This window comes from Nesoenas mayeri, assembly GCF_963082525.1.
Source record: "Nesoenas mayeri genome assembly, chromosome: 1".
NCBI classification, from domain to species: domain Eukaryota; kingdom Metazoa; phylum Chordata; class Aves; order Columbiformes; family Columbidae; genus Nesoenas; species Nesoenas mayeri.
This window is the reverse complement of record NC_137541.1, coordinates 120,120,972-120,138,183: the sequence shown is the minus strand read 5'-3', so window position 1 is coordinate 120,138,183 and position 17,212 is coordinate 120,120,972. Positions and strand designations below refer to the sequence as shown.

General features: G+C 37.5%; 1 protein-coding gene across 1 annotated transcript in view; it reads right to left on the bottom strand.

Moving 5' to 3' along the window:
* Window positions 1-17,212, bottom strand: part of DSCAM (DS cell adhesion molecule) — a gene marked incomplete at both ends in the record, with an annotated part of 466,714 nt that overhangs the window by 33,253 nt on the left and 416,249 nt on the right. The window contains 5 exons of the mRNA XM_080345399.1: window positions 259-289; window positions 6,351-6,527; window positions 11,961-12,251; window positions 13,458-13,646; window positions 14,213-14,311. Coding sequence (XP_080201525.1) covers window positions 259-289; window positions 6,351-6,527; window positions 11,961-12,251; window positions 13,458-13,646; window positions 14,213-14,311 — 787 coding nt within the window. The remainder of the gene's footprint in view (window positions 1-258; window positions 290-6,350; window positions 6,528-11,960; window positions 12,252-13,457; window positions 13,647-14,212; window positions 14,312-17,212) is intronic.

Genomic DNA, 17,212 nt, shown 5'->3' with positions numbered 1-17,212 from the left:
AATTTAATCTACTAATAAAAGAGTTCTAAGTATTTTACTATTGCAGTCCCTCACGTACACTGTCCACAAATTGTCCTTTTTGTGCCATTTCTAGCCAACAATGTGTCCTAGTTCTTAATATACTGACAAATTGAATATTTTGAAAAATGATTTGGGTATAGAAGGTTTACTTCTCCATTTGTCCCTATAATAATTTTTAAAAATTATGCCATAGTTGACAGACATTTTTCAATTTAAAAACATTGCATCTATTCTTACCTCATAAGCATTTCAGCCAAACTCTTCGCATCTAGAAGAAAATAGAAGAAATATTATCCCAAATGAAGATCTATTAAATAGATGGATTATTAGGAAGTAAGTTATTTGAATCAGACATGTGTAAGACTACTGTTGTTTCTCAGACCAGTGGCAAGCATAAAATAATCTCTAAAAGTCCTGATTTTGACTGAAACTGCATTTCACTGCATTAAATCTGTCTGCCCCAGACAGCCCTGTTTAGTTCCTCAACAGCACCAAAAATGCTTAAGAGAAGTACAAGCTACCATTGGCTTAACTAGAAAAAAACTGCATAAACTTATTAGAAGTAGAAACAGTTTAACAAATAATGGGGATGTCTGTTCCTTCATGCCATGGTTGGCAAGTGAACAGGTGAGAAGGAAAGAAAAGGCAAGAAGACAGACATGTTGGTGTCCATCTCTGGGCAGGAGCCAAATGCAAGCTGGATGAGCAACTGCCAACCCGTCGTTTCCAAACCAAACCGGCTGCACAGAGGTCTGAGCAACAGAGGTCTCCTTGTCAGCTTGTTTTGTTGCTCTCGAATATCAATACTTTTCCATTAGCAATAATTTGAAACTACTACGAGGTCTTCAGAGGACAGTCTATACACAAAACAAGAGATAGCTTGTTCCCACATGGATCAGCCCTGCAAAATGAGGCACTACTGAAAGAGAAATATTCCTGATTTTGTTGTTGATGTTGGTTTTTTTAGCATAAAATCCTTTGGGGATATAATTATTCGGGTACATGTCAGACCAAAGGACACAGCTGAAGGTTAGATCACCAAGTATTATTCAGGTAGCTTTCTATAAGATTTTGTCAACATAATATAATAATTTTTGTATTATTATTCATCAAAACTAGACAGCTATGCTTTGTTCTCCTGCAGTCTGCTGCTAAACAAACTCACTCAAAAGTGCTGATTCCAGAGCCCTTAAATATATCACACAGCAACAAAGCAGCCTTTTGTGCAACCAAGTGAAGCAAATCTGAGAAGAAAACAATTCCAAGTTTTAAGTCTTCAAGGAACTCTCCTGTTATGTGAAACTTTAAATTCTTCTCTTATCTCCTGCTTGTAAATTTACCAACACCTACCAAGACATTTACTGAATTCGTCTTTGTTTTCTCTATCTCATTTCTGAAACCTTTTTTATTCCTTGATCACCTCCTGGGTCTCCTACACCTACAACAATTTCCTTGCTTGTGATCCTATTAAATATCCTGCCTTTAAAATTCAGAGGATGCAGGTAGAAACAAAGCATCTTAATGCATCACTCTGGCTATATTTGCATTAATTTTCTAAAGGGATGAACAGAGTTCTTTTTATTAAAAATAAACAAACAAACAAAAACCTCAAACCAAAAAAAACACCAAACCACCGAAGTCCTTCAATCTACTTTCTACATTCTGTTATTCTGACACTGTGTTAGTTTGCTTGTCTTAAATTTTGTTCCTCACCTACTACCTGTGCTTCCTCCAGGTCTGTTTGCTTCACTCCTTTATTTTTAGCTTTCTCCTATCCTTTTCCAGCAGAAAGCATGGCTGATTACTGGTGGAGGGAAAGACTCTTATCTGAGATGTCTCATCTAATCCAAATAGTGCTCCATCTAGGCATTCAGACTTTCTATTTTTCACTTTGTTTGAGTTTACCTTCTGCTGTTAACATTCTTATAAGTGGTACTATATGGTAGATGACAATGTCTTTACCATCAGTCATAAACTGAACTACTGCTGTGGCTGCTCCCAAATGATGTCATAGATAGTTTTGATGCTGACTTCTGAGGATCCAAGAAAGGACCAAGTTCTTTTGAAGAATAAAATGAAAAAGATGAAGCTCTGGTTCCAAGTCATTTTTTTTTTTTTTTCAGCAAATATGATGATGTTTCTTGTTATTTTAGCAGGACTAGAATAATGAAAAGACTGTATCCCTCTGGCATACATAATAAGGGTGATTTAATATGCAAATATTGTTTTCATTTAGCTAGCAGCTTTTGTGAAGCAATTGCTTCCTCCTTAAGTGAAGACTGTGGATACTCGTACAGGTGATTCACAACTCAAGAAAAGCTGAAGAGACAATGCTGGAGGATGCTTGGCCCAATGTCTTTCAATTTGTTTTTTTATCTTTCTTTACAAGAATTAAAAAACAGTCAACGTCCCTCACGTGTCCTTAGGTTCTGCACAGCATTTAGCTGTGTTCCATGCTGCATCTCGAAAAAATGTTACGTTCTCGCCTTAGTGAAAAAGACAAACTTCTCACTGTGGGTTTGACGCATGACTGCACCGACAGGCACCAACCCAACTCCAGCCCTCGCTTCCCTTTGCTGGGGCAGCCGTCTTTAAAATTCTTAACGCATTTGGCTTGCCCCCCTGGGAAATCAGGGACTGCAATACAGTTTTAAATTGCATTCTGTCACTTCTGAACTATCATGCCGTGCTGATACTTTCTGCTTGGGTTAAGCTGAGTTGAATTTAAAAACAAAGGGAGAATTATTATGGTAGAAGCGGAGCCACGTTAATAGTAAGGAGAAAGAGTGGTAAGTCATCAGGTTTCTCTCTTATAATACATGTTGACCTACTAAGTGGCTACATGATCTTCAGCAGTCAATAGACCTTCTTGTGACCTGACCCGTGGAGCTACTAAACTGGGCAAAAGTCAGGGCTTTGCTGAAAACTATGCTTTCTAAACAGAGTGCTCCTGAAGAAATAAATAATACTGGGCATGACACCGGAGGAAGACAAAGGTTTACCTGTCCCTAAATGCTAAAACAAGGAGTAAAAGGATGAAAAATGGAGCAGCAGTTGTTCTTATGCTACATTTGCCCCACAGAAAGTAGAATGACAAACACATTGTCTATAAGCACAGACACAAACTTTCGCATGCAGAATGTACTGGAAATAAATCTGCAATTCCCACTCCTCTTTGTCAAGTACGTTCAAAGAAAACACATCTCCTGGAGCCACAAAAGCAAGAATTACACCCGTAACTTGCATAAATTCTTTTAGAAGGTCCCACTGTGGAAATCATTATTTCCAAGGTAGACTAGAGGAAAATTGGTGGTGGATTCAAGATTTAGGAAAATGAGTCCTGTTCCTCAAAGAAACCCCACCAGGTGAAACATATCAAGTGATAATGACAGGATTTCAATTTCAAAACTAATCTAGATGAAAGTTGAACACAATAACTACTAGAGCAAAACTTTTTTATTAGTTAGGAGATAAGAAAAACTTGCACACGGGATTTTTTTTTTAGAAACCTTACTATGGAGTTCTCTGGAACAGCAATACTCATTATCAGTAAGACTTTTAGAACATGAAATAACCTCCAGAGAAGCAGAAAATGGCCAACAGAAGATCAGTCTTCAAAAAGAATGAAAAAAAAAATCTGAATTATTGAAGTCCTGTCAATCTGATCTTGGCAATGAGCAAAACAATGAAAAAATTGAATGAACCTTGATGAAATGAATTAAAGGAGATGAAATAATTGAGGACAATCAATAGAGACCTGCAGTCTATCAGCCACGCCAAACAAAGTTGATTTTTTTTTTTTAAAATGAGATTAAAACTCACTGAGAATTGATTACATTGAAAAAACTCTCAGTGAGTTACAATTAAATAACATTCAAATGTTATATTTCTCTAGAACAAAGTTTTGGTACCTCAAAATATTTTAATTATAAAGTAGTATGATGTGAAAAATTAACACAACCACCTTTTTACATGGGTTTCCATAACTTCAAAATACAATTTTAAACACAGAATCATTATTTAGTATATATTTTCCTCATGCACCATGGGTCATCACACCACTGGTAGTTTTAACAGGGGTCTGGAGTAAATGAAATAATATCTGATAAAAATTTGAAAATGACACCAAAATTGGGTAGCCTAAATATAGTTAAAATGCCATTTCTCTAAGGTATAGCGATCTGGATCATCAGGTAGGTTGGTCACTGTTAGCAATGTATCTGTATTAGTATAAAGTCGTATATCAAGAACACAAGCCATAGCTATGCAATGGAGAATGTTATCCTGTTGACTATAATCAGAGATTTGTCAGGTAATCTCAATGGATAAAATGTTAAACTTAAAATCTTAAAATAATGCTGTACCCAAAAAGGGTACAGATTTGCATATATAGACAGAAGATCATAAAAAGGAAAGAAGGAAGGCTGCTACTTGTATCTGATGCTGATATGTCTGTGGCTGGAATACTGTGTTAATTTCTAGCTTACACAGATGAAGAAAGCTACCTAAAGATTGCAAAAGGACCAGATAAAAGCCTTGACATTAATAAAATAAAAAAACTAAAGAAGATTCATGTGCTTCATTTACCAATGAAAACATTAAGAAATTACTTGTTTGCCACATGTAAAAATAATATCCTCAGAGACTGAAAAGATGGTAAAAGAAAAAGAAGTTCAGTCCCTGTACAGCAGACAGAAGTATAACAGGACCAGATGGCTGGGGAATCAAGCTTTAGCTTGATAAATTCAGATTAAGAAGTGAGACACAACTTTTATAGAAATGGTAGTTAAACACTGATGACATGGCAAAAATACTGATGAATACTTGGTCACTGACTACATGTAAGTGAAGGTCAAATATTTTTCTAAATTCCTGTATTCTGAGAGGAAATAAATCAGAGAAGTCTTATGCAAAAGCTCTGCTGGCCAGTAATCATCAGCCTTCCTTAAGTGACTGCAACTCAAGAATCTATGAATACTTGTAAATCAACCATGAAAAACTAAATGTGCACAGCCATCCTTTCCTGGAGCCAAGGAGCTGAAAATATCCTGCTTGTTGCTGGATGGAATTCCACAGTATTTCTGAGAAGATAACACTTTATTCGCCCTTAACCCACAACAACATTTTTAAAATTATTTTTTATTTTATTTTTTTTTTTTTAGATGGAAAGAAACTGCAGAAATAAATGACTGAAAAGATTTTGAAAGTGGATGTTATTATACAAGCTAAAGCATCCAGATACCCTGATTTTCAGAGCTGTGTAAGAACCATGAGACTAGTTGTTCTCTTTGGTATATGAATTTACCCATGAGTCCTTTATCTCTCTCTCTCTCTCTTTTTTTTTTTTTTTTTTTTTTTACAAGAACATCCAAAATATTGTTACAAAGGACAAAATGAGACCCAAAAGAGAGATGAGTAGATGGTAAGGTGAGATATAATGCTCAGGACTGCCCATCAATGCTTTGGTGGCTCTTGGAAAAAATTAGACTTATTTTTGCAGATGATAAATTGCTTTACTATCTATTCAGTGTGTGATTTAAAAGGCTTTTTGCCAAATACCTTCAGTGTAAGGTCTGCTGTCATGTGCCAGTGCAAAACCTACAGGGCTAAGTGCAGAAGTGGCAGACTGCAAGGGTCAAAAACTTGGCTGCAGTTCAGCCAGGGCTATTTACTAGAAGACTGGTAAAGTTGAATGAATTTACAGATTTAAAACTTATTCACATAGCAAACACCTGAGTCTGAATAAGGATTAGAGAAAAGTACAGATCAGCGATAATGAAAGGTCAGTGAACAATGAAGTTTTGTTGTAATGTGTTATAACAGCACAGGGAAAAAGATGGGGTAACAAATCTGAGAATATCTGGTTGTGTTTTCTAGCCTACTAACATGTAGCTACTTTCATTTTATAAATCGGGAATCATGGTTTGCATCTGCTGGAAAACTGAAATCCTCCCATCTTCAGAACATCTGATTTTATCTTTTGAAAAAATTATGATTTTAGGCTATTGAGACCATTCACAAGAGAAACAAACAATAACAACAAAAAGGAAACCAAAAAACCACAAGCACATGAGAATTATTTTCCTCTCCTCCATGCAAAACATCAACAATGGGTACAGAGTCATTTTTTAATTAACTGAACTACCAAAAAAAAAAAGAAAGAATTGTTGTAGAAAACAGATATGCTTTGTTGCCTCATGTATGTTACATATGGCAGGAAGATGACACCAACTGGGAATCGAATAGTTTGGTCACATACAGCCCCATTTGTACTTTTACATTCCAGGAGTATGCATAGATGGAAATAAGTGCCACAGCTCTCATCTTACCTCGCAGCCTCTTCAGTCTCTGCTCCCTCCTCCTCCTCCGCACGACCAGCAGCATCACAAAGAGCAGCAAGATCCCAACCAAGATACAGGAAATGGTCACCAGCATCTTTAGCCCTTCGTTGGTTCCCAGCCCTTCCTCGCTTTCCACGACCGACTTAATAAGTGGAGGGATTGTACCTGGAAACAGTGTCATGATATTAGATGCCTATTAAGGAAGACAAAGATTGATTTCTGAGGGAATATGACATGTTATATGCTTCAGCTGCATGCAGCACATTAAGAATGATTTGTCGTATTCAGGATGGATGCTATGTGTGCATGTGTCATGGCCATGCACATGTAACCAGCCACACTGGTAACAAGGTACTGACTGGAGAACCTCATAGATTGTCAGAAATCAAGAAGAAGTGTATTCCTTGATGAAAGAAAACCACGCTTATTATACAGTCATTATTTATACAGTCATTATTTATACATTTTATTATACAGTCATCATTTAAGTCATATTGCATCATTACAAAGCTGTAGGGGATCTCAGAATTACTACCTATGTAGTACGCCTTACTACCTATGTAGTACTCCTTACTACAGGAAAGTAGCACTGCTGCAACGTATTTATACTTTCTGCTGGGGTTTTCTTTATAGAGAATGTATTTGACAAAGTTCATTTTGTACTACATACATCAGGTCACTCTTTTGCACAGAAATATTTTTATGTCATGTCTTAGGGGTGCAGCAATGATATTGATATGAAATTCAGATCGCAAACTTGATGCTAATTTGCTAAAGACTGACTGACATTATATTCATCAATAAAACTGGAGAGCAACACTGGATAGAAACAATCAAATTTTGAGAGTGAAATGAGGGAAATGAATTTACAAACTGATGGCGTTGGCAAGCAACTCACTTTTTCATTTTCGGAAATATTTGCATTTTGAATATACCTGGCTTCCTGGTGATATATAATACTCAAACTTTTCAATTTTTTTTTTTAATTATTATTATTATTATTTTTATTTCTAAAGGACGTGAGAGGAATGCAGCACTTTCTTTGGAAGGCTATTTAGTCATGGAAGGCTTCTCACTCATTTCCTGATTACTATTAAACTGCTGAATGCAACCACAAATGAGGCTATAAAATGCAGATTTGTTTGAAATGGATAGAAACACACAAGTATTGTGAACTGTGATGACTTTCAGTGGAAGCTATTCAGTTTCAACCAGCTACTGAAATGAAAGTGGCTACTTACTTTCTAAAATGATAGGAGAGAGAGACAGAAAAACAGGCACATCCTTTTTTGCATTTTAATTGTTGCATTTAGTGATATAGTTATACCTGATTACGTACCGAACAGTATCAGGAAAAAAAAAAAGATAGGATGCAGTACAATGTGAGTGCCATAACCACAGTGAAAAGGTAGAACTCTAAGTCATGGTTTTTTGTGTTTTTTTGGTTTTGGTTTGTTTTTTTTTTTTTTTTCAGAAGAGCTATTTGAGTTGCATATAATGAGAGGAATAGCTCCCTAAAGGGATGAAGATAAATAGAAAACCTACAACCATCCAAAACTATATCAGGTACTTCAGAAAATTTATTTTCTTGCAATTGCATTTAGAATATTTTTTTACTATTCCATTGCAGTTCTTCTCCATAATTTTCCTTCTTTTTCTAATTTTCCATTTCTTGGAATAAACACACAAAGGGATTTTTTTCGTCTTGTCTTAACTGATATGCAGTTTTTGAACTATTCTTAAGGCAAGGAAAATGATTATCTAAAGAAATAGAAAGAACTTCAAGCTCCTGAAGGTAATATTAATAACTGCCTCTAAATCCTCCTAAACCATCCTGAATACTAAAAGGCCAAATATTTATCTGAATTAAAGTCATACAGACCATTGGTTAAGGACTGTTGGGTTCAAGATTACCTAAAATTATGTCTTGCTCTCCTTAATACTTAGATGAAAATCAAATTAAGAGTGGCCTTAATTTCAGATGAACCTTACGTATTTAGGTAAGTGATTGTCATTTTCTGTACCCTTTCCAAGAAAAGTGTAAACCTAATAAAGCTATGGGCAGGCAGTACAAGCTTAATTAAAGAAACATACTGCAAGTTTTTAGGTCCTTCACATTATCCATTTGTGATATTCAGAAATTGTATTAGAAATTACCAAAACTTAAACCTGCTATCCATTTCAACCTTTGTTGTCATTTTAGGTATTTCCTAGGAGTGGAATAGTCAAAGCTTTTCTCAGAACAAAGTGCCAGACAAATTTAGAGGTTGTGTTTTTTTGTGTGGTTTTTGTTGTTGTTGTCAGTGGTGTTTTTTGTTGTTGTTGTTGTTGTTTTTGTGTGCATGTGGTTTGTTTGGTTGGTTGGTTTTTATTCTTTTTATTTTTTTTTCTCCCAGGTCAATTTACCATTGCCCTTTGTTAGCCTGCTTTACTGGTGTTTCATGGAAGTTGTAATTTCAATGTTTCTAATGCATTTTCCACTACGTTGCAGCCTTTCCATCATCTCCCATTGCACCTTGTGACTTAGGGCTACCAAGTGTTTTCCTGTGTCCTAACTGTTCTTCACAGTAAGAAGTCCTCTGGTGGGCTAAAATCAATTAGCATAGTTTAGAGCGGCTAGCAGGCTGATCTGATTTAATGTCAGGGCTACTGAGTAGCTGATCTCTGAGTTGGGAAGCTCCTTTGCAGTGCTACACACTACAGCTGCACATCGCTAAAAATATCTCCTTAAGTACTGAGCAGAAATGTTCTGAAAAACAAGGGGTAGGAAGGTCATAAAATCCATAAGCTGAAAATGGTTGGCTGAAACATCTATGAACAGAAAGCAAAAAGTTGCACGTAGATCTGTCATTAACCTTCTGACCTAATTCACCATGAAGAGATTTAAGGTAAAGGATACTTGGCCAAGATATTTCTCAGGAGCTCTATCACACATAACTGCTACTGCAGTCCAAACAAAATAACTGAAAGATCACGTAACTCAAGGATTTCTACAAAGTTTACAAAGGCTTTATCTTAAGACTACTAAAGCTCCTAAGTTTATTCTTAGCATTTGGTATCCTAGAACTTTCATACATGTATTATCTAATCTTCAAAGTACTATGCTTGTATCTATTTTATCCTAAGGGCAGCTGTGACCCCTAGAAGCTGGTAGGTACTGATCTCACATCACAAGATGAATTAATTGTGGAGGTACTGTTAGCACTCAAAAGCAGAGCTGGGCAAGACATTTCCACTGGCGTACTCTCTGTACATGAAAAATTCACTGCCTATGAAAGCAAAAATTTCTCCATGAAGTATTGATAGAAAATGTTAATTTCTAATCAGACACTATTTTCCAAGTCTGAAGTGCCTTAAGCCTACTCAGCTTACTAAGGAACAAATGAATGGGAAGCTGGGACTCCGTAGGGCCAACTTTTGCTTTAGCGGCACTGAAATTTTTCTATGAAATTTGTTGAATATCTTAATTTTCAATACTACTGATAATAATAGTAATAAGTTTATCCTTTTAGTTCTCTATCAAATGTAACAAATTCTGTCCATGTTTTCCTCTCTGAACCTTGCAGTTAGTATTTGAGACCATGCTGCCTCTCTAAGGCACAATATAGTCCTGGCAAAGCCTGCTCAAGAAACAAAACCATCAGTGCTATAAATGAGGAATTTTCTAACAGATCAGAAACGGTGGCCCAGAAAATCTAACAATAGAAATATTTTTATTGTTTTGTTTTCTCACTTTTAAAAATACCAAACAACTCACTAAATCAAATGTTGTGCAAGTCACAGTATGTGAAATCAAGGTAAGTATGATCATCCAACCAAAAAGCAGAGTCTGACAACATTTCAAATCAGTTAATTGTAATAATACATTTGATTTCTGTGTTATCAGAATGTAAGGCCCTGAGCCTGCATTTTTGTATAATCTCATTTTAAGGTGTGGCTTAAGACACATGTATAACAATAAGATATTGGAAAGGTATGTAGGAATAAAGAAATGCAGAAAGATATTGGAAAGAAAAGAGGATAGGTTAAATAAAATGGCAAGAAATTAACGCATAATACATGAAACAGTTATTGTTGATAACTTCTTTACTGCTCAGTAAAACAGGTCCTAAGTCTACCTGGCAAGACCTGGCAGCATTTGTATAATAGTTACTTGGATCTTGGCTTCCTGTAGGAAATGCTGAGACAAATCTTTCTCTTAATTTTTTAGACTGTCTGAAATAATGCGAGGACTGTGTGGCAGCTTACCAAAATGGTATTTCCTCAGAGAAACATGAGGGGATGTGTTATTTGCAAAAGGGCGAGCCATGAGGGCATGTGTTGTTAATTACCTGTGAGAACTGATAAGTACCTCCCATAAAGACAGGGACAGCATTAGAGAACGTGTAAGATGCTGAGACTCAAGCCCTGCCTGATTCATTTCCCACACTTCCGACTGGAAATGTTTCCTGTCACCTGCTCTTCCCTGAGCCATACGAGGGTGTTGACCTGGAAAATGCTAGATTTTGTGGCATAAAACTATGGAAGGGAGATGTGTTACTAACACAAGGTTATGAGCAATTATCAATTTGGTGCTGTTGCTGGACAATTATCTGTTCTTGTTTGAACTTGCTTACTAGTCTTGTGTAATTTAACAGTACAGATGTTGTCAATTGGTTGCACAATACAGCACAATATCCCTGGCAACATGCCAACATTTTACACCGGATGTCTCCAGAAAAGCTCTGGCAATTCACACTAGAGCAGTTCAAGAGATTGCCATCTGGAGCCATCTGTGCTGCCTTTTTGCCAGAAACACAGACATTTCCCACTCTAGGTCCAGCAGAAACACACGTGTGCAACTATCATTTTCAATAAATATGCCAGGATACAAACTGGAATGACTGGCAAATTGGCATGTTTACTCTTGTCCTCTCGTTCTGGCTTTTGCAGAGTGGGCAGTAACCCCTGGCAGAAGGGCAGGATGCAACAATTCCTTCATCCCCTGTGCCCTGCTGCTGGGCACGACAGAGCCATCTGTCACGGCCCTCGGTTTCACCCTCCTCGCCTGTAAATAGGGATAATAGCATTGCCATTGCTTTGCCCTTGGAGGATGTTGTCCCGAGGCTTTCCCGGAAAACAAGCTAGTTAGCTTCTCCGTTGTGTCACATAATGTGTTTTGAGCTGTGTCACAAGGACATTGCATGGAATAGCAATGAGGCTGGTCATCGCTGTAAATGGCTGCAGGAACCAATTGTATGGAAGACAAAAATTTCATGGAAGAGATGCATGAAATACCACCAAGTGCTTCTGTGACCAGTGGAACTAATGACATCTGGTGTCCTATGGCTATGTGTCTCATGGTTGATTGACTTTAGTGCTGTAAATTTCCTCAGTGGGGACAAATAAATGATTCCTCTTTTCTGCCTAGCAGACTATTGTCAATGAAATCTGTAAGCATTTTACATCTTTGAGACTGCTACTCCTCTGTCAGCATGGTTAGCAGATTCAAAAAGGAGTTTGTGAGGAAAACAAAGAAAGAAAGACAAGCCAAAAAATCACATAAGAAAATAAGGTTAAAACAGCATCTCAGACATATAAATCAAAACATATACTTACTGCCATCATAATTGAGTGTTGCAAATTTGGCTTGTTTCTCTGCACAGCCAGCACTGTTGCATACTCTCATTTGAAGCTCATACCAGGTTGCCTCCTGGAGGTCATACAGAATGTAGGACTTTGACAAGGATGTCCGCTGAGCAGTTGTCCAGACTGTTGTCCCAAATGGCCGATACTCCAGGGTGAAGGAGGTGATGGGGCAGCCACCGTCATTCCAACCTATCAGGTTCAGCTTCACTCTTGTGGTGTTGATACTAGCGAAGAGCTCTTGTTCCTTGGAAAACTGTGGCTCTAGAAGCAATGATACATTTCAGGTGAAATGCTTAAGTATTACAGATATGGGACTCTCAAAAATAGAAAATTAAGATAACAATTTCTAGCATTATCCTGACTTCATTTTAAATTCAGTGTCTATCTATTCAACTTTTTTTCCTCCACCTTCTTAAATATTTTTCCATACTTTGTGCCAGACTCACAAACCTAGATTTTCAAATCCATATGCAAAAAAAAAAATCCATACAACTCTGCATGGGCCTGACTTGCCAGTTTTCAAGGACTGGCACGAGTCAACTTGTAAATCTAGTGCAGACACTTCGTATAAGTAAATGCTCCTGCTCACTGCTATCCAAAAAGGAAAGGGTTCAGAATACCATGTAGAAATACCATAAAAGACATATACACTTGAAGATTGTCCACTGGTGCTCTGGTCTTCTTCTGAAGTGGAACTGAACAAAATTTTGTTTGATAGTACATAGACATTCATTTGTGGAAATGACAGTTTTGAAGAACTTGAAAGTAAAAATCAATTAAAAAAATAATATGTTGATTTTGCATGTATCTGTTGTACCTTAGGGGTAAGACTTAAGTGTCTCTTTAAGGGGGTGTCTTTCAAAATTTACTCATAATTCTGAACCACACTTGCAATGTGGAACTACCCTCAGCAACTGGTGACTATGGGACCCATTACTGAGTTAGCTAAGAATTCCACAAATTTTGGCTATTTTGCTTTGCAGAGCTTTATGCAAACTTTTCCTTCATTTTTGACACTTAACCTGTTCAAAGGTTGTTGCTTGTATGGCTTCTGTAATAAGTTTTGAGCATAAATGAGACATTGTCTCCATTTCCTCTACAAATAAATGTAGTCTCCATCTTCCTTCAGCATCCAGACAAAATCCTGAATTTTTACAACAGGAGAGGAAACAATTTCTTTATGGCAATAACAGTAGTTAGGAATTGCTATAGTCTATGACAGCAGAGACACTCCCTTACCAAATATCTACCAACCCATCTTAGAAAATAATTGTTACAGAAATAAGGAAGGAATATCGTCCTGTAGGTGCTTCAAGTCCCGCAGTGACAGCGTCTTCTGTTGCAGCATGGACACAATTGGAAATGTTTCCAATGCCAATAATATTAAAATATGCAAGTCTTTCTTCTCAAGATCTACAGCAGAATGCAATAGCTGAAGGTGAGCAAAGAGAATGGAAATCAATGCACCTTTTCCAAGTGTTTTGGCCTCAATGATCTCGCTGATGCGTCCTGGCCCCACTCCGTTCTGAGCAGTCAGAGTAAACTTGTACCAAGTGCCACATTTCAGTGTTTCTAAACGGTAGGACCTCTCACTAGGGCTAATGGGAAAACTACCCCACTGCTCACTGTTATCTTCTGAGTACTGCAAAATATAACCTGGAGGAAAAGCACAGATGGCAATGATAAGCCAGACACAAACTACAAATTCTGCAGGTAATATGACAAGCCATTTTAAAGACTAATAAAACTAGAAAAATCCCATGCACAGGAAGACACACAGCTCTCCCTTGACTAAAAGACATCAGGCAATACATTTTGCCCACCCTTACAACAGCTTAAATACCATTTTTATGATCGCTTCAAGGGGAAAAGAAAGGGGTAGACATTTCTAAATACCCTTCAATCAGCAACAAAGACCAGATGATGAACCTGCACACTCAGAAATGAATAGTTAGAGATTACATGTCTGGAAAATCAGAGAGTAGCTGTCATAACAGCTGAGGTTACACTGTAAGAAAGTGATTAAATCTGTGATTAAACCACCACAAAGAGAAACTGCAATTTACTGCAAGCTGTTATCACCATGATAGTACACATTAAGCACTGACAGCCATACAGATTGCTTTGTTTTTCTTCTTTTTGTAACCATTCATAATTATATACTAATCCTATCAACATACGATAATTTAGTAAGAAGTTGTAATTATCCTGAATTACATTACCTCGGATAGAACTGCCGCCATTGTCTCCAGGTATCCAGGAAAGAGTGATAGAGGAAGATGTAGTTTTGGATACAGTGAGTCTTGGCTGGTCTGGAGGAACTAGATGGGAAATAGTTAAAAAAAGGAAATAGATTCAAATGATTGGAAATGATCTTAATCCCTTCTAACAGTAATTTATCAAATAACTGGTTTGAGTTGCAAAAAAATGCAAATTATTTCTGTCAAAGTGTCTGTTTAGCTGACATTCTTGGTTAAAGACAAGAGCAGACAAGCTCTCATTTTTTATATTTAATTTTCTACACTATTTTGTATTTCAGTTCTTAACCCTTGCTTTTCTCTGAATATTTGTACCTGTCCTGTCAGACCTAAATGACATATGAGCAATCCAGCCATTATTTTTCATAATTTTTCCTATTTGTGTTAGGGAGAAGCTGAATTTTTAGTAGTGAGAAACAGATGCCCACTTGCAAATGTTGTCCCACTCATGTATGTGTTTGCAAGTTATTATGGCAAAAGTGAAAAAAAAAAAAAAGGGCATAACAAGAGTTTCTGCAAGTGTAAGTATGAGTGCCAACTACGCAGCATAGGTAGATCTGTGACTGTGAGCAAATCCATATCTCTCCGGATCATACCATCTATTCTCTGAGGCAATTGGTATAAAGAAGACAGAACTTTATCAGCTGAACAACCCTGGAAACACTTCAGTTCTGCTGCTTACCACAAATGTTATGGCTGTGTCTAAACCATGGGACATAAGAACTGTGCGATTCCCAGGACTAACTCCTGACAGAGTGCAGGAATGAGACAGAGGTCTTATCTCCCATCCTCTGCCCAGTGACCACTTTCCTTTGGAGGAAAATCCAGCAAGAAAGGGCAAGGCATGAGCCATGCTACATCCCAACAAGTTACCCAGGGTAGGGACAACTGGGATTGGGAATTGGGATAGGGAATTGGGACTGGAAAGGGCACTGTGAACTGAGACAGTTTAGGCTGAGCCTAAGTCACTCCAAATTGCACCAGTATATAGTGGCTGGGTTTCCAGAGCTCAGTGCTCAGGGGCAGAAAGTGTCCAAGCAACCAGCTAACAAATCTATCAAGATTCTATTGTATAAAAGGCTTCTACTGAGCTAATATGGTCGTATCCTAGTTAAAGTCTGGAGAGTTCATCTTTGAATTTTGCCTGAATCGTTTAGCTAGTGCTGTTGTACAAGTGAGTTAACTAGAGCCACGGCACAAAACCAGGAAGGCCACGGAGGATAGTCTTTGCTAAAACAGAGATGAATGGCAGATGCAACTCAAAAGATCTAGTCAAATAAGTTCTGGAGTCCTAAAGGGTAAGATTTATTAACTCTTCACCCAAGTGCTTTAGATCTGCAATTTGAGGTTCAGAAATTGAAAGCAGGAGAAAGGGAAGTTCCTGTTTCAAATCCTTTGCGCTGCTCTGATTATACACAGCAGCACCATGTCCGGATCCTCTTATGGATTATTTTTTGAACAAGTGTTATTAGGGGTTGATCTAAGCTCCTCAGAAACATAGACAAAATTGAACTTTGCTGCCTCAGGAACAAGGAGTGAGGCATGGAAAGGGATCTAAGAATCAGTGGTGAAGCTGGGACAGAAAGCCAGGGAGAAGATACTCCAGGGTAGTCACACTTCCTCTGGTCACTGCAAGAGTGGGAAGGGGTGAGTTGTGTCAGTAACCATCACTGGCAGGAACTGCCATTTCCCTGACGTATGTTACTGCTCGACAGATGCCAGCCCATAGGCAAGGGAGGCCAGAAGTCACAAATGCTCTGTTGTGTCCAGCTGTCTGTTGCCAGAGGACATTGCCTGCTTTGCCACTGTTTAAGGGGTAGCTCTACCTGCACAGTGAAACTCCAGGAAAAAACACCTGCTGCAGTTCACATTCAAGTCATCAGACTGCAAAATAATGAGTGCTGCTGTGAAGTGGAGGCTGCTGATTTACAGCCGTAGACTAGTTCAAAGAGAAATTGATATTACTGCCCTCACAGGGTTAAACAGTGCTGAAGAAAACAAATGAGACAGTTTGTATTCTAAAGGAAAACTCCTTATGTGGGATGAATTTGATCCATTATTCTGACTAGGTTGATTCCATGGAGAAAGACTGCACACACTACACTGTGAAAGATTTATTGTAAAACCTTTTATCACAGCTTCACCCTACCTACAAAAGATGGTGGTACCGCATATTAAATGTCAGTCTTTCTCTGTCCCTCAGGGAAGTAATATTGATTTGCTTTTAGTTATTACAGTTCAATAACAGCAAGGATATGCAATTATGAAAGTACTTGGTGAAATATAAAGTTTCAATTTGATAGTGTTTTCTCTCCCTACTTCTTGTGGTCATGCTTCAAACATTGCAGAAGAGCATCTTTAGGGTCTGTTTGATTGTAGGTAAGTTAATATGTCCTATGGCATTTGTTTCAAGACTTAGTGAACAGTATACACAGAGAGAGTTTGAATCCAGTTGAAACAACCTTTTTCTGTGTTGTCATATGATTGCACTAGAAATTTAGATCGCATATGAAGGGACAGGAGAGTGAACTTACCACAGCTTATCCCATATTCCTAACTCCAGTTATTTACTTCCCTCTGGTACAACAGTTTGCAGTCAGTTGAAGCACTCTTAGGATCTGCTTTAGTGTAAGAGAGCAAGGAAATCCCTTGCACAGTGAATTTTCAATATGTGAACACACATGCTCTGCTTCACATTATTGTTAATGTGTATTTCTATATTGTCATTGTTTATATATAATAAATATAAACACCAGAATGGATTCATTATATACATTTCAACATGCATATAAAAAGTAGCTGGTAATATGCACTAGTTGAAGACGGACTGATGTTTGACTTTAAATGCTTCTTTGTATTCACTATCAATAAAATTCTGCTCTTGTATAATGAAGTTTCTGTCCAAGATCTCAGTACAGAGGCAAATTTCTGCTGATGGCTTTTAAGAACTAAAGTTCTTCAGTT